The sequence below is a fragment of the Ailuropoda melanoleuca genome, chromosome 9 (genome assembly GCF_002007445.2).
Source record: "Ailuropoda melanoleuca isolate Jingjing chromosome 9, ASM200744v2, whole genome shotgun sequence".
Taxonomy (NCBI): Eukaryota; Metazoa; Chordata; class Mammalia; order Carnivora; family Ursidae; genus Ailuropoda; species Ailuropoda melanoleuca.
This window is the reverse complement of record NC_048226.1, coordinates 87,399,718-87,423,272: the sequence shown is the minus strand read 5'-3', so window position 1 is coordinate 87,423,272 and position 23,555 is coordinate 87,399,718. Positions and strand designations below refer to the sequence as shown.

Below are 23,555 nucleotides of genomic sequence, written 5' to 3'. Positions count from 1 at the left end.
GGAGCGGAGACCCGGAGGCGAGAAGAGGCGGGGCGGCGGTTGACAGAAGGTGGGGCTTCGGTCTGGAATCCAGACCGGTCTCGGAGAGGCGGGGCTTCTTTTGACAGTGGGCGGGGATTCCGACGAAAGGGCGTGGCTTGGATGGACTGCCCCCAAGAGATGGGGCTTAAGATGACAAGGGGCGTTTCTTGCGATCCGATGGTGACATTAGCAAGGCGGAGCGCCCAGAGGGCAGGACCACAAGTGACAGAAGGCGGGGATTGAGCTGAATAAAGACGAGGCTTCTGTTGATAGTGGGTGGACCTACCGCCGGCAAGGGGCGGGGCCGCTTCTAGACCTGAAGAAGGCGGGGCTTCTGCTGACAGAGGGCGGGGCTACCACGGGCCGGGGCGGGGCTTCTGTTGACAGAGGGGCGGGGCGGCCCCTACCTCCCGGTGTGCGCCAATCCAGAGGGTAGAGGCCCGGGTCGAACCCCAANCGAGCCGGCTCCCGGACGAGTGGGCCGGGACGCCGGGGGACTGCGGGGGGGAACCGGCAGCGCAGAGCCCGCGAGCGGCGCGCGGGCCGGCCGGAGGAGGGCGGCCCCAGGGCAGGGACCCCTGGGGCTCAACTCGCTGGCGGCGGCGGGTGGAGAGGCGGACGCGGCGCGGGGCGTCCGAGGGGGAGGGACCCGGCCTTCCTGCACCGGGGAATCGCCTCCGAGGGACTGTCTCTGAGGCTCCTTCGCGCTTTCGGGGTGTCTGCGGCCGTCGAAGGAGCTGGGGGTGGACTCCGTGAGGGAAAATCTCAGCCCCAGTCCTTACGAGAGCACTAAGGAACTTGGGACTGTTGAGGGGAGTGAAGACGGTGCCTCCGGGAGGTTGTGGGGTGGGGGGGGCGAGGCAGGGACGGCCGAGCCCAGCGATGTGGAGGGTCCTAGAGGAGGTCGGAAGGCCTGCCCTGAGGGGGCGCGTGGCCTCGTGGGGACTGCCTCTCGGAGAGTAAGGAGAGATCCTCTGGCTGGGCTGAACGCCTTGGCACTGGGGTTGGAAACCCGGGAAACCTTTCGGGGGAGGCTGTACCCCACTTCAGAGAAGGCTAGGCACCCATTTCGGGGCCAGGCGGTTCCCCCACTTTGGGGCAAGACTCAGAATTGAGTCCTTAAGAACTGTATTCCGTTTTGAGGAAGATTGGGACTTAGAAGTTAATTAAAGAGAATGGGAACGTTATCCGTCCCTTTCAGAAGGGAGACAAGGGAGGCCGACCAGGGACTCCTCCGAGCCTTGGGGCCTAACGGGAACAATCTCCTAATCTCGGCGGGGAATGAAGGGCTGGGAAGGAGGTGTGAGGGCACAGGGAGCGGGGTCTAATGATAGGGAAGAAGAGCCCTGGCGGATGCCCTTTCCCTGTGAATTTACACCAAAGTTCTAGGTAAAGGGACTTGAAATTCTTTGTTTCGTGCAGCTCCCTCCACGTCTCCTCTCTATAGGTAACAGTGAGGAAAGCAAAACCCCAGAGAAAGAGAAGGTTCCGTGTGATATCCTTGGTTTAGGTTAGCGAAGCAGCAAGCTCCGGCCAGGCTTCAGTGAGAGAGACTCAGGGTAGGGGAAGTAGCAAGCGGGGAAAGGGGTGGATAGAGGAGGACTACAGGGTAGAAGTGGGGCAGAGTGGGAATTCCACAAGGCTTTTCTGTCATCACACCCCAGAGCTGAAGAAAAACATGAGGAGCTAATCTTTGTGGGGGGGAAATGTAAAAAAAAAAAAAAAGGCTGATAGTTTTTAATGTGACTAGGTTGGAATTCATGTAACTTGAAAAAGCAATTCTCTTGGAGGTTAAGAGGATAACAGAAAAGGGGGAAATCAAGGATTGGGAGATACAGGGTTCACAGGGAGGAAGAAGCAGCTTTCCCTCCAGGAAGAGTGCCTGTTTGTGAGTTTGGAGTGTATCTGAGTACCTACCTACGTAAGTGAACCTTTAGTTTCGTCGGTATTGGTCATCGTATCTCGGTCTTTGTCTGAAAGCTTTAACTTGTGTTATATGGTGTTACATGAATTATCTTTGTGTCTGAAAAATTATCCAAAAAAAAAAAGTCGTTTGTTGTTATGCCATCAGTGAGGATGAATGGGAGTTGATTTTAATGGGGTTATTGGCCTTAGTATATCCATAGGTTTTTAAAAATTTCTTAAGTGGCAATTCTGACTCTTGATTTCAAGCAAAAGAAATATGGGTGCTGCCAGAGACAATGCATAACAGGATGTAAAAGGGCTCTCATGAATATTTTTTCCTCTTAATCTCTCTCTCCTTACTCTAAGCATTTTAGGACAAAACTGACTAATCTTATGCAAAATAAAATGTAAAGTGTTGGGTTCTTTCAATATAGAAATGATAGCATTTCACTTATCAGTGAATCTTTTTGTAGAAGTACCTCTCCAAATGCTTTATTTAATGATCAGGATTAAAGTGAGAAAAAAAGAAAATAAGACTTGGGTACCTGATGACAGCTATGATTCATACAGATTTCTTGAACCATTCTAGTATTTTTAAAAGAGCTTTAATGTCTTTCATGGAAATGTCTTCTCAAACACATTTCAAGTATAAACTAGTTGAGAGCTGCACATTTGGAGTATTATTATACATGTGAGCTATTCTTTGGTTTCCCCAAAGTGCATGTAGCTCTGGTTTTGTATTCAATTCTGAACAGTTTAGGCTGGATGAACCAGAGTGGCACTGATGCCAGATGGTTTGAAAATATGCTAAGGCTGAAAACATAAATGTGCTTGTGCTGTGCTTGTACTCATTAATAGTAGATGTCTTTCCCTTATACCGAGCTTATTATTTCACTGGATTTGGAGAACAGTTTGTGAATGATGTAGCAATTATTTCATCTTTGGTGATACTTGTAAGGTTTTTTTTTCCAATAAATGTGAATAAAGTTTTACAATTATTTTATTAGTGAACTTAATGGCATAGGTGAAGTGGTTCATGTTGGAGATTTTCTCTTTTGTATTATATTTTACATTGAAACTGAAAGGTGATGTTATAATGTATTTATATTTTCTTTCTAATAATGTTAATCGGGCACAAAAATGGGTTACTTGGGACTTAATTTGCTGTAAATCATGTCTTTATATTTAAATGGAAATACTCTTAAAATTACTAAAATGATTACAAAGGTAGCTGAGGAAATAACCTTTTTATGTACATTGCATCATTGTGCATTTGGGCTCAAGAGACTCTACATATTTGAATATTAGCGGTGTTAAAGCTTCAGTGCCTAAGCTAGGTTTTAATCTAATATCATATTCATTAATTTAGGGAGGTGTTTAACTTTAAGTTAAATTTCTTTTAACTTAAAATCCTTCTAAACCATCCTATGTAATCTCAAAAGTAATTTAAGTTACATTTAATTGAAGGGGGAAAAAACTGTGACGTTAGCCTTTGAATAATAGCCAATGTTTCCATAATATTACTGATCTATTTTATTGTATCCTTGTTGCTCTGATATATTTGTGGTTGTGAGTAACCAAATTTGAATGGCTGAAGCTGCTGATTTATATTACTAATCAGGATATACATTTGAGTTTACATTTTGGAGACTTGTATTTCATACAGTTAATTTTTAAAGTAAATTTTATATAAATGTTTATGTAGTTGCCAGGTTTTGACCTTAAAGGACACTTAATCTTTGCAGTTTATGTAATCAATATTCTATGATGTATTCAAGAGGTAGTAAGAAGGTCTTGTATATGTTTCATCTAAACAAAAATATGATGATATACTTTGGAAAAGAAGTTTTTATGAGCAGGTTAAGAATGACATTCATTCAAGGCAGTCAACATTTTTTACCTTTTTTTTTTTTTTAAAGTAGGCTCCACACCCAGTGTGGAGCCCAACACAGAGCTTAACGTCATAACCCCAAGCTCAAGACCTGAGCTGAGACCAAGAGTCTGTCTTGCTCAACCAACTGAGCCACCCAGGCATCCAAAGCAGTCAAAACTTTTATGCAAGATTTCTGTTTTCAGTTTATAGATTTAGATTTTTAAAAGCTAGTAGTCTCAAAGCCTATGTAAAAAATCAAAACATTAAAGTAGTAGCCATATACATATTATTTTAAATAAAAGAACTTTGTCATTAAATTTTAGTGATTTTAGATTTCCCATAGGATTTCTGACTCTCTTTTCGCCTTTCTTGAAGGTCTTTCTTTCTCTCTCTCTCTTTTTTTTTTTTTTTTTGGTTATTGTGAGGAGTGAAAGGAGATAGAAAGATTTTGATATTTCTAAGCACTTCACTTATAATTATGTTTTTCTTCTATACTAAGTCCATTCCTTTTTACCTTCTAATATTGTCAAAAATTTGATATTTCTAAGCACTTCACTTATAATTATGTTTTTCTTCTATACTAAGTCCATTCCTTTTTACCTTCTAATATTGTCAAAAAGAGATTTGTTTAAAACTTTGCTGGGCGTGGACTGTATTTGAAAGTGAGGGCATGGTGGGGGGGACAATTTCTCTTCATAACTACAATAAGATGATTCATATGAGAGCTTTGTTAGTTCTATGAAACACCTTTTAAAATGTGTTATACATTAATGATTCTCCTTGAAGCTAAGGTCAGAGGAAATATGTGTATGTTGGGGTGGGAGGTATAAATTATGATTGATTAATGTCTACCTGTTAAAGCCAACTTGTTCTAGCATTGCTTAATATGCTCAAAGGTATGAAATGGAAAATAAACTTGATTGATTGTTGCCCAGATTTTTAAAATATTTTATAATGTCTTAACATCTAGCAAAGTTTATGTGAAGACTTCCTTTGTTGTATAACTTAAAGTTAATATCTTAAATAGAAGTCAGAAAAATCTTACTGTGGACTTACTATGTGCCAGAAAATGTTCCAAACATGTTATTTTAAACACATGTTTCTAGAGCCCCATTTTAGATGAGGGGGTGACGGCATAGACAGGCTAAGTCATTTGTCTAAGACCACATAGATAGTAAGTGACAGAGCTGAGATTTGAACCCATGCAGTCTGGTTCCAAAGCTCAAGCTTTTCATCTTTATTTGCAGTCAATCTTCTGCCAAAACAACTCATCTGTTTTATTATATAATATCTATGGCTGAAATGACTAATTTATGAAGTTCATTCTAATCTTAAAATTTTAAAAGATACTTTGAGTTAGAGAGAAGTATTTTAAAATAATGCCAGTTTCAGGAGCTGGAATACCATCGGGCAAGTATTCTTTTCATCCAGAAGTATCAAGAAGCTCATTTGTTGCTTCTCTAGTTGCCTTGTGCCCTTACATGTCTCAGCAGCTCTTCTCAAGAGACTCTTCGTTCCGTAAAACATCTTGCAATTACTGTGTGATTCAAGAATGGATTCAAATAGGTTACCAATTTCCTATAATATTAATAATTCATTTTGGAAAATAACTTCCCCTCTTTGGCAGCTGTTTCCTATCTTCTCTTCTAGTCCACATCCTGTAGATGGATAGCTAAGGAGTTTCCAAACAAGGAGATACCAGGAAATGAAACTGTAGAATCCCAGGCTGCAGATAGTAGGATGCTCCACTGGGCCTACCAGGAAAATGCCCTTTTCCTTTTCGTGAAAATAGTATAGCTATTCAGCCTAAGCTTTAACTTAACCTAGGAGTATTTTACTGAAGGGTTGGTGTATTTACATTATTTCTTAAGAGCCTCTTCATGAACGTGTATGTAAAGACAGACAGAATCAGAGGATAAGGTATTTGGAAGAAATCATCTTCCTTGATATTTATTTGCTTGGTTTACAGAGTTTCCATGCTTAAAAAACAACAGCTAAAATTCTTCAATCCTTCAAAAGCACTATTTACTGTTATTTATTAAGAGAAGCAATTATAGTTTTTATTAAATTTCCCTGATTGGTTTAAGTACTCTGAATAGTATGCCACAACATTTTTGGACACATATCTCAATTTTTGGAGAATGATTCTCAGTTTATTTCATTGTACAGTCTGATGCTTCACAATACACTGATTGAAAAGCCATTTGGTAGTAGATTTCTTGCAAAAATGAAATAAACACAGGTCATTCTATTACATATCACATGCTTTGGGGCAGAGTACCACTAATTATTGGCTTGTTGCCAGCATTAATAATCCACTCCATTCCAATTAACACATTATAAATTAGGATATAGATATCAGTGGGTTTATGTGTTAAGCATATAAACATACACCTCCTCCCATAGTATGTGATCTAATGCATAGTTTTAGTTTAACTAAACTGTGTTTCATAACTTTTGTGTACTAATATTTTGCAATTTCCAATTTCTTCATCTCAGCTTTTTTACTACAGCCTGCATATATTCACATTTTGAAAATTTTTATTGAAAATAATATGATAGTGAAAATAGTACTTGGTTGTTTTATATAATATAAACAGAATTTGTTTTTAAAGATTTTATTTATTTATTTGACAGAGAGAGGCAGAGAGAGAGGGAACACAAGCAGGAGGAGTGGGAGAGGGAGAAGCAGGCTTCCAACTGAGCAGGGAGCCCAATACGGGGCTTGATCCCAGGACCCCGGATCATGACCTGAGCTGAAGGCAGACGCTTAATGACTAAGCCACCCAGGCACCCCTATAAATAGAATTTTTGAGAATATTTTAAATTTTGTGTTTCTTACTAATATTGGGTTTGGCATTTAAGTGATTCTTTTACAATTTCTATGAGGAAATTAATTTTTTTTTCAAAATTGCATTTATTTTTAAAAAGCCAAGGCATAAACTTTAAAGTCCTAAGACTGAATTATATCTAGGATAATAAAGTGATATTACTCTTTTTTTGCAGGAAATGGCAGATAGGTACTTCAGACCTGTTGGTAGTGATGGCCTGAGCTAAACACCTAATTTGAAGGGACACCCTCCGTGTCAAAGAACAGAATGCTGAAGAAGCTATGGCAAGTATGTGTTTCATTGTTTGGGTATAGTAAAAGTAAGATTCTGATTATGCTCGCTTTAGAGCCTATGATACTATATTTGGCTAATGTCTTAAAAGCTTTTCTTTAAAAAGCAGCCCTTAGTCTTGACACTTTGTTAAGAAATGTACTTTCAAACTTGAAAAATACAGGAGTATTGGCTGCTTTAATTTCAAAGGAAATTGCATCACACTTCATGATAAATCTATGTGGCATATTAATAATTGATTTTTCCATTAATATTTGCTGAAATACACCGTGTGTCAGGCACTGCATTGGTGCTGTGGTAACAGTGGTAAACAAGACAAACGAAGGTCATGAGGGCAGAGAACTTTAGTGTGGGGAAGTTGATCTAGAAATTTTACTGTTTTTTTTTTACCTGTATCCAGAAAAACGCTTCAAGACTTAAAAGAACAATTCCTGAAAATATATTTCCAATATATAGTCTATTAATAATAGTTAATTATAATTCTAAAAATTAGGGTATTGATGATTAAGTACTTTGTTTTAGGTTAAGCATGCCAGTATTTAAATATTTGAATATATTTGTACATAATTACTTTTGTATTTTATTTAACTGACATAAATTGGCTTTTATAAGAAGCATTAGATCACATACCATAGTGTTGAAATATTTACACTTCCATGCAATTGTTATTTTATTTTATTTTATTTTTATTTATTTATTTGTCTGAGAGACAGAGCACAAACAGGGGGAACAGCAGGCAAGGCAGGCAGAACAGGCAGAGGGAGAAGCAGGCTCTCCGCTGAGCAAGGAGCCCAACGCGAAACACGATCCCAAGACCCTAGGATCATGACCTGAGCTGAAGGCAGACACTTAACCAATTGAGCCACCCAGGTGCCTCTAGTCCAACTGTTATTTTAGATAATTCCAGAAAGTACTAGGAAAGATTTTTTTAAAAGATTTATTTATGTATTTTAGAGAGAGAGTGTGTGTACGCATGTGCACATGCAAGTTGGGGGGGTTGGTACAGAGAGAAAGAATCTTCAGGCAGACTCCCAGCTGAGTGTGGAGCCCAAACCGGGGCTTGATCCCACCACTATGAGATCATGACCTGAGCTGAAGCCAAGAGTTGGACGCTTAACTGACTAAGCTACCTAGGCACCCCAGATTCCATAGCTATTAATGTGATGGTTCAACTTTCATTTTTAAAAAATTGTTGAAGTCCTTACAAGCTGACGTTACTAATACTTATTACTATTATCTTTCAAAGTATTTTTAATAATTGGGGGCGCCTGGGTGGCACAGCGGTTAAGCGTCTGCCTTCGGCTCAGGGCGTGATCCCGGCGTTATGGGATCGAGCCCCACATCAGGCTCCTCTGCTATGAGCCTGCTTCTTCCTCTCCCACTCCCCCTGCTTGTGTTCCCTCTCTCCACTGGCTGTATCTATCTCTGTCGAATAAATAAATAAAAAAATCTTTAAAAAAAAAAGTATTTTTAATAATTGAATGATTATATCTTGAGTGAAACATGTAACAGTTATTTTATAAATAGGGAAGGTAACAGACAGATGAATGGTTTTTCAGCCTCTCAATGATAATCTCACTTGTAATCAAGAATAGCATTCTTGTGTTAGACTGTCTGTGAAAGATTTAACATACCTCCTTGAGAAAAGTAGGGGAAAACTATTTCCAGCAAAAAATTACTTTGGGGTAATACTACAAACCTTAATAACAAAGATAGGAGATTTCATTACAGTACTTATTTATGTATCACTCTCAATATGTTACATACCAACCTACATGCCAGCAGAAGGTAGAAAACCAGGATATTAGAGTTACAGAGACCTTTCAAAAGACATTTCACTCCTCAAATCTGGGGTCAGCTCTTGCCAGGAGAATTCTGTCCGGCTTGGATTCTTCTTTTAATCTTATTAAGGTTGGCTTTCTCAGGTGGAAAAAAAAACAGGTAGAGAGGATAGAATTTCNTTTATTTATTTATTCGACAGAGATAGAGACAGCCAGCGAGAGAGGGAACACAAGCAGGGGGAGTGGGAGAGGAAGAAGCAGGCTCATAGCAGAGGAGCCTGATGTGGGGCTCGATCCCATAACGCCGGGATCACGCCCTGAGCCGAAGGCAGACGCTTAACCGCTGTGCCACCCAGGCGCCCCTAGGTTACCATAATTCTTAAAAACATTTGCTGTGGATACAAATTTGGGTTGTCAAATTTCTCATTTAACTTTTTTAGGAACTTGACCATTGTTTCTAAGTATTTTTACATTTTGGCTTTGAAAAAATGCCTCAAGTGTATAAAGGCCAAAATGGTTTTGCTTTTCTTAATTAAAGAAAACATCTTCTTAGACACTTTTCTTTAACATGGTGGATATTCTTTGTTTTAATTTGACCCCATTATTCTTTATTAAAATTATTATTTCATGCATTCTGTGATTTTGGTGGGTTTGTAACTTTTAGTTTGAATACAAACATATAAAAATAAGTATTTTCAGTTGGCTAAACAGAACTCTGACTCAGAATAAGAAGTGAAACTAAATAGAATACACAGTTCTAAGAATTCTCAGTATAGGTATGAATACATATCCTAAAGGATTCTCAGTTTATATTTTAGCTAACCTGAGAACAGTTTTTAGCTAGTACCAGCTCAAAACTAACATAATCCTTAAAAATTATAGTTATTTTATGTGTTCATATTTGACTAAGAACTGGTATGAAAGTTGTTTTTATTCACATAAAATCTTACCATTATAATATGATTTTGTGGCTTACGAAGCAAGTAAATTATTGTCTGTTAATTATTTAATTTGAAGGATAAGACTGCCAGAAAAATAGAGGCATGGAAATTCAGTATAGTTGTGGCTCTGCTTAACTGTAAAAAATTTTAGACTTTTTGTAGCACTAAACATAGAATTTGAAACAATCTACTATTTATAGTGTATTACATTGAGAACTTATTTTTTAATCTCTTTAAAAATGTAGAACACCGTTAGAATATAGTTTTCTCCCGGACAGAAAAATAATGATTCTATGTTCAGATTTGCATTTGCTGTTTTTTACAAGAATGATTTTCTCCTGAATTTCACTGCAAGACTAATTCTGTGAATGAATTTATCTTCCTTGTTTCGTTCTTAAACAGTCCACTAATTTAGACATATACTACTCATACATAAAACTGATTTGTTACAACAGAATTACAGATGTTGGTTAATATTTGATGAATATTCATTGCTATATTTTAATAAATAGAATGTTCTATATATGAGGATGTTTTAATATTCTAATGACTAAGGTAGTTTTATTAGTAAGGATTTTACCATTAGGAGTAATCTACTAGAAAGTAAATGCAGTTGTTCTTTATAACTCCTCTATAAATGAGTGTTTAATGAGGTAAAATGTTATAATACACAATTTTAAAGGTTTTTTTTTTCCCCCAGCAAATATTAATGAGGCCTTGATAGGCAATGTGTTGGGCCTGGGGATATATAGTAGAGAGCTAAGTAGACATTCTTTCTGACCATGTAAGAACTGCTGTTAGAATTGTCCCCAATTTTTATACTGGTGATAAAATGAATTTTGCTTTCATTAAATGCTTTTCAGTAGAGAAACTTTGTTGTAATTATTTTGATGAATTAAGAATCATGAATTGTTTAAGGAGTATCCTACCCTCTGGAGAAGAGCCAGGATTCAGATAGAAACATGGAATTGGCTTGACCTAGATCCATATGGGGCCGATTCTGAGTGCTCTTGAGGGTTCATAGAACTAGTTTGACTTCTCAGACCATGGAACAGCTCCCAAAAACGTGTGGAATACACTTGAATGTATACATACTCAGGGATTTCTGCTTCCCCTGAAAAAAACCCTTTATGTAGCACATGTTTTTGCCTTAAAAATAGAAAGTAAACTTTGTTTCCAGCTCCAGATAAATGACCATCAGAATATTCTAGTCTATTTGCAATTTTAAGGCCTTGAAATAATTTGTTTGTTGTATTTTATAATAAAGTAATGTTATAATAATATTAAAATTTGTATATAGCACACACAAAAATTTCACTCATAATCTCACGTGAAAATTTTATTTCTTTATATTCTCATCTAGTTTTTTTCCATATGCCTCCATATTTTCCCAGTTATTTTATAACTAATTTGCAGATTTTGTTGTGATTTTTTAAAAAATTTAACAGTAAATGGATAAATATTTTTTCATATTCCTACACTTGATCTTAGCCAAAAGGCTGAGAAGTGATTTTTTTCATATTCCTTAATTACTCTTGATGACCATTTTTTAATGATCATATAACAGTTGTTGATCAGGTTGGGTTTTTTCATTTTGTTTTATTTTGTTTTTAATCATTTTTCTACTGAAAAGTTAACTGAAAATAGCTTTCAAATATAATTATATTTACAGTGCTGAATGCATTTAGAGCATAATTTTTTATCTTATTGGCAGTCTTCACTTTGTGTTTTAATTGCAAAGCCACCTAGCTAGCTACTCAATTGTGCAACTGAACTCTACCCCCTCTTTACAGGTAAATAGTGCAAGGTTCCCCAAATTGACTTTGAGCTCTGTTTTTAGTTGACCTTCAAGTAGAGGATGAGATGCCTGTCAGCTAATAGTGATTTCTGTATGGCAATTTTCCTGTCTCAGCCCCATTGCACTTTAATGGTAAAAGGAAATAAATTGGAACTACACCAAAGAAATTCTTATTCTTTTTTACTCTTTCTGCTTTTTCATTCAATTTGTGTGCCTTGTCAGCTGATTAAGTTGCTTGAGAGAGAGAGCAAGAGGATAATACTAAATAAGTGGTATTTCTTCATCTCCCAAAAGAGTTTTTCAGAGACTAGAAAATAACATTAATTAGGTATCTACTGTGTATCAGTGTGTGAAGCATTTTTATTTGATCAGCCTCTGAGGTGGATTACACCCTTCTTATTTTCTCCAGGGCAGCCTTTTCTGCTTCCTTTCTAGAAGCCTCCTGCAGTGGGCTCATAGAGCTCCTGATATTGGTCACAGTTATTTTAAGTGATTATTTACTGCCTGTTTTTCTTGCTCAACTAGTACCCGACAGACCCGAGGCAATCTGTCACGGTCATCACCTTACCTTATGGTAGTGCCTAACACAGTGCCTGGCTCATGGTTGACGTTCAACAGATAGCTGTGTGAATTTGTTGAATTGAAGAATCTTGATTTTATAGGTGAGAAAACTGAGGTTGATACTAACTTTTACAGTCACTGAACCACTGAGTGACAGAGGAGACTGCAGAACCAGTGGTTTGATCCTATATCATAGCGCCTTTGTGAATGTATTCCTGTGGGCCTGGGTTTCTTCTGTCGTAAAAATGGGGTGTTTGTACAGAGTGCCCTGCTTCCTCCAAAATCATGACCTTATATAATCAGGACCCTGAGGATGCCTTTGTTTGCGCTTTGGTCTATTTTTGAGCTATATTATACATTACAGTAGAATTGAGCAATTGGACCAAATCTTGAGGTTCTTTTGGGAATTCTCAGTCTCCCTTTAAAAATATGTTAAACAATATAGTGACTCTGGTTTTGTTAGGTAAATGTAAACAGTTTCAGGAGTAAAGTGGGAAGAGTGTTTCTCAGGTCTGTGTATTTGGGTATAGAAGTAACCTGAGCTTGAAGCCATCTTTAATACCCAAGATAATCAGATTTGAGTCTTTTGCATTACTGAAGACTTTTTTTTTTAAAGTTTCTCTTTTAAGTAGCTTGTTTAAGTTTATATTGCCAAAACCAGTGCTTTCAAAGAAAAACACACAATGGTGCGTATGCATCATTAGATTGTAAAATAACCATGAATATTTTGTAATTTTTTATGAATTTAGCAAAAAATATTAAGGCTTTTAAAATTTTTTTATATCTGCGTAAATTCTTATGAACTGACCATTCTGAGCTAATGAGCTTATAAGGAAGAGAAATAAAAATAATAATTTAGCAAATTCCTATTTTTAAGTGAGATAAAATGAAAAGTAGGCAGTTTAACGTAAGACCTAGATAGCCAAAAGAATAAAGGGGTCTTAGCTCCTCAAGTTGCTCTTCTGTGTCTCTTATTAGTACTGGCTTCTCTGTTCTATCCCTGGGTGCCCCAGCCCTGCCTTCCACAGTGAAACAACCTGAAGGACACGTTAAATTCACTTTAGATTAGTTTTCAAATTTCATGGCTCAGCAGTGGTAAGCTGAGAAGGATTTTTGGTGACACTGATACATTGTCTTAAAAGTAGTTAAGTTTTTAAGGCGCAGGCTTTCAAACACATCTCAGAACCCTTCAGAGGTAGAAGTAGGGTTTGTAGGATCCATGGGATAGGGTCAGGAAGTAGTTTAGTCTCTCTACTTCTCCAATTAGACAGCTGTTCTTTAATCTGTTTTGCCCCAAGGCTTCTCATAGAATTTTGTTTGAAGAAGGGGCTCTGCTGCTTACAACAAAAAGTTTCAAAACCATCACTAAAGAAAGGTAGTTTCAGAAAACAAAAAAAACACACAAAAAAACAAAAAAACCTATCTTTGATTTTTAACCATTAGTCTACTCCCAACTAAATATAATATGAGATTCTTGGAGAATAACAGTTACAAAATAGCTTAGTCCCTGCCTTTCAACAGTTCCCCTTCACTGCCAAAAATGTGGGTGCTGCTCATTTGTTACTCTTCCTTACTTCAGGCTATTTGAGGAATTCCCTGTTTCTAATGACAAAAAAAAATGATCAAACAGCTATACGAGCACTTGAACAAAATAGTTAAAAGCCTACTGAATTGAATAGGAGAGATGGCATTAGCTTAGTGTATAATATTCAGTTAAGAAATACTTTTAAATATCAGTGATTTCTTCATATTCAAAGGCTGTTTCGGGGAGGGGGGTGTTGAATGACACCTTTGAGAATAGGGATTCTTTGAAAATAGGATAGTATTATTACTAAGCTGATGCGTTTTATTTAATAATATGGGAAATTGGGGAATGAGGGATATTTAGGCCAACTTTCCATCTGTTGCTTGGATCCATCAAATGGACATGTAGTATATATTTGAATAATCCCAGTGAGGAGGATCTTGCCTCTTTCAAAGTCAGGGCATTCTTTCTTTGGACAGTTCTTTTTCCTAAAAATGTTTCTCCTTTTCCTGAGTCAGTATATCTCCTCATACAGACCGGGTTTTGCTTTATAATCTTTGAAGTAAACTTTTCTCCTCAGTTCAGCTAGGACAGAATTATACTAATAAGTGAAAATAGTTCTAATTTGTGGTAGAGAATAAATGAGCCCACTTAACTCATTTTATTCATTTTCCTTTGGTTTAGACTTCAGAAGCACACTACCTTTCATTGATGTAGCATTAAAATTTTATTTTAAATATTTGGGTACAAAATTATTAAAATGTATGTGTATGAGCATAATTAACTTTTTCTTGATAAATCATGGTCATTCTTGTGAATTTCAGCTACTCTTCTCTGTGGTGTTGCTCCCAGGGCTTGTTGAGTTTTNCCTATCCAGCTCAACTCAGGGGACCGGCTGAAAAAGGTGTCCCCTACTCCTCCGCCATCTTAACCTCCTATAATAGTTCAGTGAAGAGGCCTGTACTCCATTGAAAGGTAGAACTGAAACTAACCCTCTTTATTGAATTTTCTATTAACATATACGGTATTAGTTTCAGGTGTAGAATTTAGTGATTCATCACTTAAATACAACACCCAGTGCTCATCACAAGTGCCCTCCTTAATCCCCAGCACCCATTCAGCCCCTCCCCCGCACACCTCCCTCCAACAACCCTCAGTTTGTTCTCTATTGTTAAGAGTCTCTTATTGTTTGCTTCCCTCTTTTTTTTCCCCTTCCCCTATGTTCATCTGTTTTGTTTCTTAAATTCCACATATGAGTGAAATCATATGGTATTTGTCTTACTCTGACTGACTTATTTCGCTTAGCATAATATACTCTAGCTCCATCCATGTTGCTGCAAATGGCTAGATTTCATTCTCTTTGATGGCTGAGTAATATTCCATTGTATGTTTACACCACATCTTTTTTATCCATTCATCAGTCGATGGACATTTGGGCTCTTTCTGTAATTTGGCAGGGCATGTTGAGTTTCATAGGATGTTTTCCTATTCATTCTAGTTCAAGTTAATAAAAATTTAGTGAGTCCCTTGTTCTAGGCTTTTTGTATGCAGAGGGGATACAGAAATGAATAAGAAGTCAACCAAGATAGTTCAGCTGTAAGAGCATTAGACTGGAGATACAAAGGTCCTTGGAAGAATGAGACTCACCTATAGTAAGGAGGCCAGGAATATGGATAGGTTGTGGGACAGAAATGTAACACTCCTCTGCCACAATCCAATAAGTACTTGACTAGAAGATGAACCGAGGAGGAGGAGGTCAGATCCAAGTTAAAGGGAGAAGGTGATCTATAGGGCATACAAAGATCATCACAGCATGTGTACAAACAAGGCTCCTGGCATAGGGAACAGCCTCCATCGTGTGCCCCTGGAACAGCAATTGTGTCTACTGTGCCCAAAGCAGAAGAAATAAGAGTCAGGAGAGAGATGTCAGGAAGTTGAGGTTGAGGGCAGGTGTGAAGAGAACTACATGTGGCTTAAGGAGTTTGGGCTTCATTCTTCCAGCACTGGGGAAACTTTAAGTCAGGAGCCTGATATGATTAGATATGTTTTATAAATCCTGGTAGCATTGTGGAGAATGATTAAGAATAATGTTTCTGAAACTTTGATCATTCATATCTATCTTTGCTGCTTCTGTTGTACTTGGCTATGTTACTAGAATGATAAAACGGACCAGTAGGTGGAAGAGGGCATAACTGATGAATTGAATTTCTTATACATTTAATGGCCATAGTCTCTGAGTACCTGTGACTGCTTTTTTATAGTTTTAAATTTCCTCCCTTGTTAACAGATTATCATTTCACATTGATAATAGTGTGCTTGCCAAAGCAGACCCTTCTCATACTTCCCTGTCAATATAGAGCTGGCTGAAAAATCGAAGTAACAGGCCTGGGAGCTGACCATGAGTACAGTATGTGACCTTCAGTGATTTGGCTTGGAGACATGCATTTTGATCCTTAGAGGATTTTTTTTCCTGATTCTGGTCTTATTCTAGATCTTTATAACTGAGCTATCCAACAACTTCATGTAAGTGAAATATAACTGCAGTTTGTTTAAAAGATCATAATCATGCATTTAAAAATACTTTTAAATTTATTTTAATGTAGGTAATTGGAGCTGTGCTTCAAAAATTTCAGCAGTTCAACAGTATTTTATCTGCCAACAATAAGCTCTTTACTTGATTGCACCATGAAAAAGCTGCTAATGAAACTTGTTGAACATAAAAATGGACTTGAAGAACCAAAAGCCATTGTTTTCAAATGAAGAATACTGAACAGTTCTAAGCCTCAATGCTTTTTAACCACCACTGAGATTTTCCTCATAACATCAGAATGGCAAGCAGGCGAAAATCCACAACACCCTGCATGGTCCTTGCCAGTGAACAGGATCCAGACCTCGAGTTGATATCAGATTTGGATGAAGGTCCTCCTGTACTTACACCCATAGAAAACACCAGAGCAGAGAGTATCTCAAGTGATGAAGAAGTTCATGAATCTGTGGATTCTGACAATCAGCAAAATAAAAAAGTTGAAGGTGGCTATGAATGTAAATATTGTACTTTTCAAACCCCAGATCTAAATATGTTTACTTTTCATGTGGATTCAGAACATCCCAACGTAGTGCTAAATTCATCCTATGTTTGTGTCGAATGCAATTTTCTTACCAAAAGGTATGATGCACTTTCTGAGCATAATATGAAATATCACCCAGGAGAAGAGAATTTTAAGTTGACTATGGTGAAACGAAATAACCAGACAATCTTTGAACAGACAATAAATGATCTGACTTTTGATGGTAGTTTTGTTAAAGAGGAGAATTCAGAGCAAGCTGAACCTACGGAAGTTTCTTCTTCAGGAATATCTATCAGTAAAACTCCGATCATGAAAATGATGAAAAATAAAGTGGAGAACAAACGGATTACGGTTCATCACAACTCAGTTGAGGATGTTCCTGAAGACAAAGAGAATGAAATCAAACCAGACCGTGAAGAAACTGTGGAAAATCCAAGTTCTTCAGCTTCTGAATCTAATACAAGTACTTCCATTGTAAACAGAATACATTCAAATACTGCCAGCACAGTCGTGACCCCAGCAGCTGTTCTTCCTGGGTTAGCACAGGTGATAACCGCTGTATCAGCTCAGCAGAATTCCAATTTGATTCCCAAAGTCTTAATCCCTGTTAATAGCATTCCTACCTACAATGCTGCATTGGATAACAACCCCCTTTTGCTTAACACCTACAACAAATTCCCTTATCCAACAATGTCAGAAATTACTGTTCTTTCTGCTCAAGCAAAATACACAGAGGAACAGATCAAGATATGGTTTTCAGCCCAACGCCTAAAACATGGTGTTAGCTGGACTCCTGAGGAAGTAGAGGAGGCCAGAAGAAAACAGTTCAACGGAACAGTACACACTGTACCTCAGACCATAACTGTTATTCCTACACACATTTCCGCAGGGAGTAACGGTTTACCATCCATTTTACAGACATGCCAAATAGTTGGTCAGCCTGGTCTGGTCCTTACGCAAGTAGCTGGAGCGAACACCTTGCCGGTAACAGCCCCTATAGCCTTGACCGTGGCTGGGGTTCCAAATCAAACAAATGTACAAAAAAGTCAGGCACCTGCTGCTCAGCCTGTTGCAGAGACAAAGCCAGCAACAGCAGCAATCCCACCTTCTCAGCTCGTCAAACACGAAACCGCAGCGGCAAACCCTGATTCATTTGGCATTCGGGCAAAAAAGACTAAAGAGCAACTGGCCGAATTAAAAGTCAGCTACCTTAAGAATCAGTTTCCCCACGATTCAGAAATTATCAGACTCATGAAAATCACAGGCCTGACTAAAGGAGAGATTAAAAAATGGTTTAGTGACACGAGGTACAACCAGAGAAATTCAAAGAGTAATCAGTGCTTACATCTCAACAATGATTCCTCCACCACTATTATTATAGACTCCAGTGATGAAACCACGGAATCCCCCACTGTTGTTACTTCACAGCCTAAACAATCCTGGAATCCTTTTCCTGACTTCACTCCCCAGAAGTTTAAAGAGAAGACCACAGAGCAGCTCCGTGCCCTTCAGGCGAGTTTTCTGAACAGCTCCGTACTCACAGATGAAGAATTAAATAGGTTAAGAGCGCAAACCAAACTTACCAGAAGGGAAATTGATGCTTGGTTTACAGAGAAGAAGAAATCAAAAGCTTTAAAGGAAGAGAAAATGGAAATAGATGAAAATAATGCAGGTAGTTCCAAAGAAGAAGCTGGAGAAACTTCTCCCAGAGATGAATCTGGTGCACCGAAGCCAGGGAGTACAGGCAAGATCTGTAAAAAAACACCCGAGCAGTTGCACATGCTTAAGAGTGCTTTTGTCCGAACGCAGTGGCCGTCACCAGAAGAGTATGACAAGTTGGCCGAAGAAAGTGGGCTTGCTAGAACAGACATCGTCAGTTGGTTTGGGGATACCCGTTATGCTTGGAAAAATGGAAACCTAAAATGGTACTACTACTATCAAAGCGCCAATTCAAGTAGTATGAATGGTCTGTCCTCCCTTCGGAAAAGGGGGAGAGGGAGACCCAAAGGAAGGGGGAGAGGAAGACCACGTGGACGGCCAAGAGGAAGCAAGAGAATGAACAACTGGGAAAGGGGGCCATCACTCATAAAATTTAAAACTGGAACTGCAATACTTAAGGATTATTACCTGAAGCACAAATTTCTTAATGAGCAAGACCTTGATGAACTCGTGAACAAATCACATATGGGCTATGAGCAGGTCAGAGAGTGGTTTGCAGAAAGACAGAGAAGATCAGAGTTAGGAATAGAATTATTTGAGGAAAATGAGGAAGAAGATGAAGTTATTGATGATCAGGAAGAGGATGAAGAAGAAACAGATGATAGTGACACTTGGGAACCCCCACGACATGTGAAGCGGAAGCTTTCTAAATCAGATGACTGAAATGTAAGTTTTTAATCTGAGTGTATGTTCATCAACCACATACAGTTAGAATAGTCACCTTGTATCTGACACCTTCACTTTTGACAGTTTTTTTCTAAAATGGTTTTCCTTTTAGCTAATAAGAGGACTAGGGACCGTGACTGTGGCCAAGAGATACGTGATTATTATGTGTGGTCTGATTATTATGATTGTTACATTTATTATGTAGAATTTAATGCTGCTTTAATTATTTACTTTTTTTATACAAAATGTTTTTTCACTTTGTTTTAAGGGAAAGTTACCCATTCTCGGAGAAGGGAGACTGGTGGTGGGGGGGATTCATAAATACTAAAGATAACTAAAATGTATTGCTTGCAACCCTCCTTCACTAAAGCTTCATTTTTTGCATATTTAAGGAAAGAATTCAAAAATGAAAACTAAAAAGAAGGGGAAAAGTGTACTGAAGGACAGACTTACCACAAGGGCGAGGATTGCTCAGTTTTAGGAAACTAGGTGAAAAATGGGTATCTTTTTTCATTCATTGTATTGCCCCAAAACTATTAGGTTTTTAACTAGAGTTTAAAATGCTGTATGTGTTAAAAATATTCAGTAATTTTTTTGTTGAAAGCCAAAGGTCTGTTTTAGGCTCTGTGTAAATTCGTATTTGCTTAAATGGCATCTGTTTTTGAAAACTGTGATATAAATTATTTCTGTCTTAGAGATCAAAAGGTAAATAACAGATTTGATATTAAATTAACTCGTTGCCTAAAGTGTCTTCTCATTCTTTGTTAGAAAACAAACCTGCTATCAGCAGAAACGCTGCATTTGTTAAAAAATACGTCTCTTGCTATAAAAGCGCAAGTAAACATGCTTTAAATCTGAAAGGTTTGGCATGTTCCTTAAATTTTAATTCTTTTGTAGATTGAATCAATTAAAATTTCACTGTATACCTGATTTGGAGTTAGGACTTCAATTCTTAATACTTCTGGAATTTAATAACATAGTTCTATTCTTTCCTACTCTCTGTTTTAGAGTATTCTAGGATAAAACTATAGTCTATTGAGAATAACACACTTGTCACGAAATGTTTGTATATGTCTATCAGTAGTCCAAAGCATTTTATTATCAGAAATTACTGTGGTGTTCTCTAGCAGTAAAAAAGGAACCAAGACATAGATCCTCATTATCGTATGAGCATATTTACTTACTTCCTTAGCAGTTTGCATCCCTACCCATCCTCTACTTTTATGCTCTGTTATTCTGCACAGTATTTCCTTAACTCCCCCATGTCTTCCTCGCTGGCTTTATTTATTTTGCTAAACAATTATTTATAGAGAGCTTAATACGTACCAGGCGCTTTTCTTATTGCTTAGCAGTCCTTTTCCAGGCTTTCTTTTCATTAACATATTTTTTCAAGCAGAAAAACAGATGAAACTAAAAATGTACCTATTTTAGAGTAAATCTCACTGCAGTTCATAGAGCATAATGTAAGTCACAGGAAGTTAGACGGTTTTGCGCAACTTTATCCTAAAGTACCACCCTCTATTTCCTAATATTAGAAATTTTCAGGACAGTCTTTCTTCTGACCCAGATCCATAAAATATTTTTAACAGGCATTTTTTTTATTGCTAAACGCAAGAATTCTCACTCGGCCAAGATTAAATCAACAAATGTGTTGCTGCAGTGAATTGTCCCTGTGGTTGTAGTAACCTCAGCAGTGATTCTGGAGGGAGCTGCAATCTTCTAAAAGTAACGGGAACTTTTTTGCACATTTTTTGACTTTAAGTTTGTGTGGATAATTCTCATGTTCTATATTGATACGCTGATGGATACTATGGTCAAAAAAATCATACAAATCTACAGTTTTCAAAAAATTATATCATATCTGTTAGACATGCACTTTCATGGTACATATTCAGGCATGCCTTTTAAAATATTCAAAAGTCTAAAATTATAAAACACATTAATTATCAAGTTACTATTGGCTTAACAAAATGTTTCATTTTACAAAGGATTCACCATAAGTTTCCTCTTAATAGTTATTTCTTCACTTAAATATGGTTCAGTTTACCAAAAATAAGTAACCAAAACTTTTCCAAAATAGTTATTGCAAAAAGTGAAATACATATATATCTTTTGCACAAGCCAGACTTGTATATATAAATAGAAAAAAATACAAGAGCCTTTAAATTTCAGTCTGTTTGTTACAAAAACTGACAGTGAAATATGTACTTCCTACCAGTAATTGTTTTTATAAATTATTACATATAGGTGAAAATGTCTATATGCAGAACGTATACATAGGAGTTGCACACAAACTGCAGTGCTTTATATAAGATGTATATAGCAAGTGAGCTCAGTGTTAATAAGCAAATACAGAGGATGTATTTTCATGGCTAATTTGTATAATTTTTGTTTCGAAAGTGGTGAACATTAAAATATGGTTTTCTTTAAAATTTTAGTTTTTTATTATGTTTTTCTTTTATAGCTGCCTAAAATGTTGGAGGAGAATCAATTCTTCAACGCAAGATGTCTGATTTACTGTGAATGGGCCCAATCTTTGATGACACTGAAAACGTTTTGGGGCATACACATTCTCAAAAAATAGGATCCAATACCCAAAAGAAATGGAACTTAATGTTGTGCCAAAGTTAAACTACTGCATTTGGCGGAAGTTCTGCAATGTAAATAGAACACTAATTAAACAACTTGTAAAAATTAGAATTTTAATATAGTACATTTTTATTCTGATATGATGGAGATGTTCTGATTCTTAGACTTTCTGAGGGGGTTTAATGACCACTAGAGCTTGTCCTCATATTTTGTCCAGCTTAATATACTGTATGTCTAGTGAGATGGGCCTTATTGCCTGTATTCTTTGATATGTGATTAAGCTCATAGCTTTGAGTGACCAAACATTTTACAGAGTAAAAATTGTTAGAAACAGGAGAAAGAAAAACCGGATTTATTTCTATGTCTTATTTATCAGGCCCTGCACTAAGATTAAAATTTTTGTATGGGCTTGGACAATTTCAATGTAAGTGAAAAAAAACAGCCTATTGACACATGTTGAAACTGTAAGATTTTGTGATATCATTGGCCCTTAATGATTGGATCTTTAATTGAACACATTCATGGAAACCACTATTACTCTGTAATACTCTGTTCATTTTTTTCATTAGAAGCTGAATTTGCTTTGTATTAAACTAAAGATAATCAATACTGAAGAAGGAAAAGAAAATGGCATGAGAATTTGAATAGGGTGAAACTCTGAAATAAATATTTTACCAAAAATGTGAAGAAGAACCATATAGTAAATATATACTTAGTGTTTTCTTACAATCATATAGAAATCAGAAATGTTTGTACAGGTATCAGATCAGAATTTTCAAGAGTTATCTTTCACGGAAATTCTACTTTATGTAGCAATTTCAGTGAAGAGAGAAAAAATTCTGAACTGATCATAATGAGTTAAAGGTTAGCTTTTCACTTAAGAATCATGGGAGTGTTAACTGTTAACTCTTGCCATATCAGGAGACTGAAAGTTCATACTAACTTATAAACTTTGTAAAAGACCGGTGCTGTTCATTCACGTTGAGAAGGACCCTCTTTTTGTGACTATAGGATCGTTTTTCAAAATGTGCTTTCTTCATAGAAAAAATGTTCAGTTTAATTAGCTCTGGATTTTAAAATGTTTTTCTGAATGACCGGATGTAGTGGGCTTGGCCAGTTTCTCTTGTCTAATTTAATGAATAATATTAAGCTCTTGTTTTTACCTAAATGTTTGTCAGCTAATGAAACGTTATGAAAAAGCCTTGAATATGCATGCTGCTTTCATTTTTATAAACTTTTTATTTTTTAACTATAGCTTTATTAGTAATTCCAAAATGCTGCAATTTAGCTGATTTCTTCACTCAGACAGCTGGCTTTGTGGGTGGCTTTTTCATACTACTGTTAACTTTTTTAAGAAGAAGCAATGTAAAGACTGTAACAATTTAATGCACTAAACTGTTCTTTCTTTTACACATTTAAAAACTTCTTAAAGCACTCTGTATTATAATGATTAAATCGCTCCCTTTTTTAAACCATTGCTAATGTGGTCTGAGTTTTATTTGACAATTTTCATATTTTCAAATTTGAAATGTCAAGTATTGGAAATGAAACCTTTGAATAATACACTTATATTATGTTTCCCTTGCAATATGTCAACTTTGTATAGCCGTAAATAACTAGTAGTAATTTTCCCCCCTGTCTCTTTCATAAACTTGGCACTTCATTTGGCTCTGATGTTTGCTAACTTTTAAATATATTTATTTGACAGAGCAAAACCCCTCTTCTCCCGGTTGATACTATCTCCTTGAATACAGAATAAAAGTTAGCAGCGACTAGTAGTTTTCAGTGATTTTTTTTCTTTTATTAACTGAGTTTTTAAAAAACGGTGGTAAAATACACATAACAAAATTTGTTACTCTGTTTTTAGGTGTATGATTCAATGGCATTAATTATGTTCACAATGTTAAGCAATTATCACCACTATTTCCAAAACTTTTTCATCATCCCAAACAGAAACTCTATAACCATTAAGCAATAACTTTGCAT

At 37.0% G+C, this 23,555-nt stretch overlaps 1 protein-coding gene across 1 annotated transcript; it reads left to right on the top strand.

Moving 5' to 3' along the window:
- Positions 1–654: 654 nt before the first annotated feature.
- ZHX1 (zinc fingers and homeoboxes 1) lies at positions 655–23,046 on the top strand. Its single transcript, XM_002924320.4, has 4 exons — positions 655–1,942; positions 6,806–6,918; positions 16,131–18,980; positions 21,445–23,046. The coding sequence occupies exon 3, from the start codon at positions 16,356–16,358 to the stop codon at positions 18,975–18,977; it is 2,622 nt and encodes an 873-aa protein (XP_002924366.1). The 5' UTR covers positions 655–1,942; positions 6,806–6,918; positions 16,131–16,355; the 3' UTR covers positions 18,978–18,980; positions 21,445–23,046.
- The last annotated feature ends 509 nt before the right edge of the window (positions 23,047–23,555 follow it).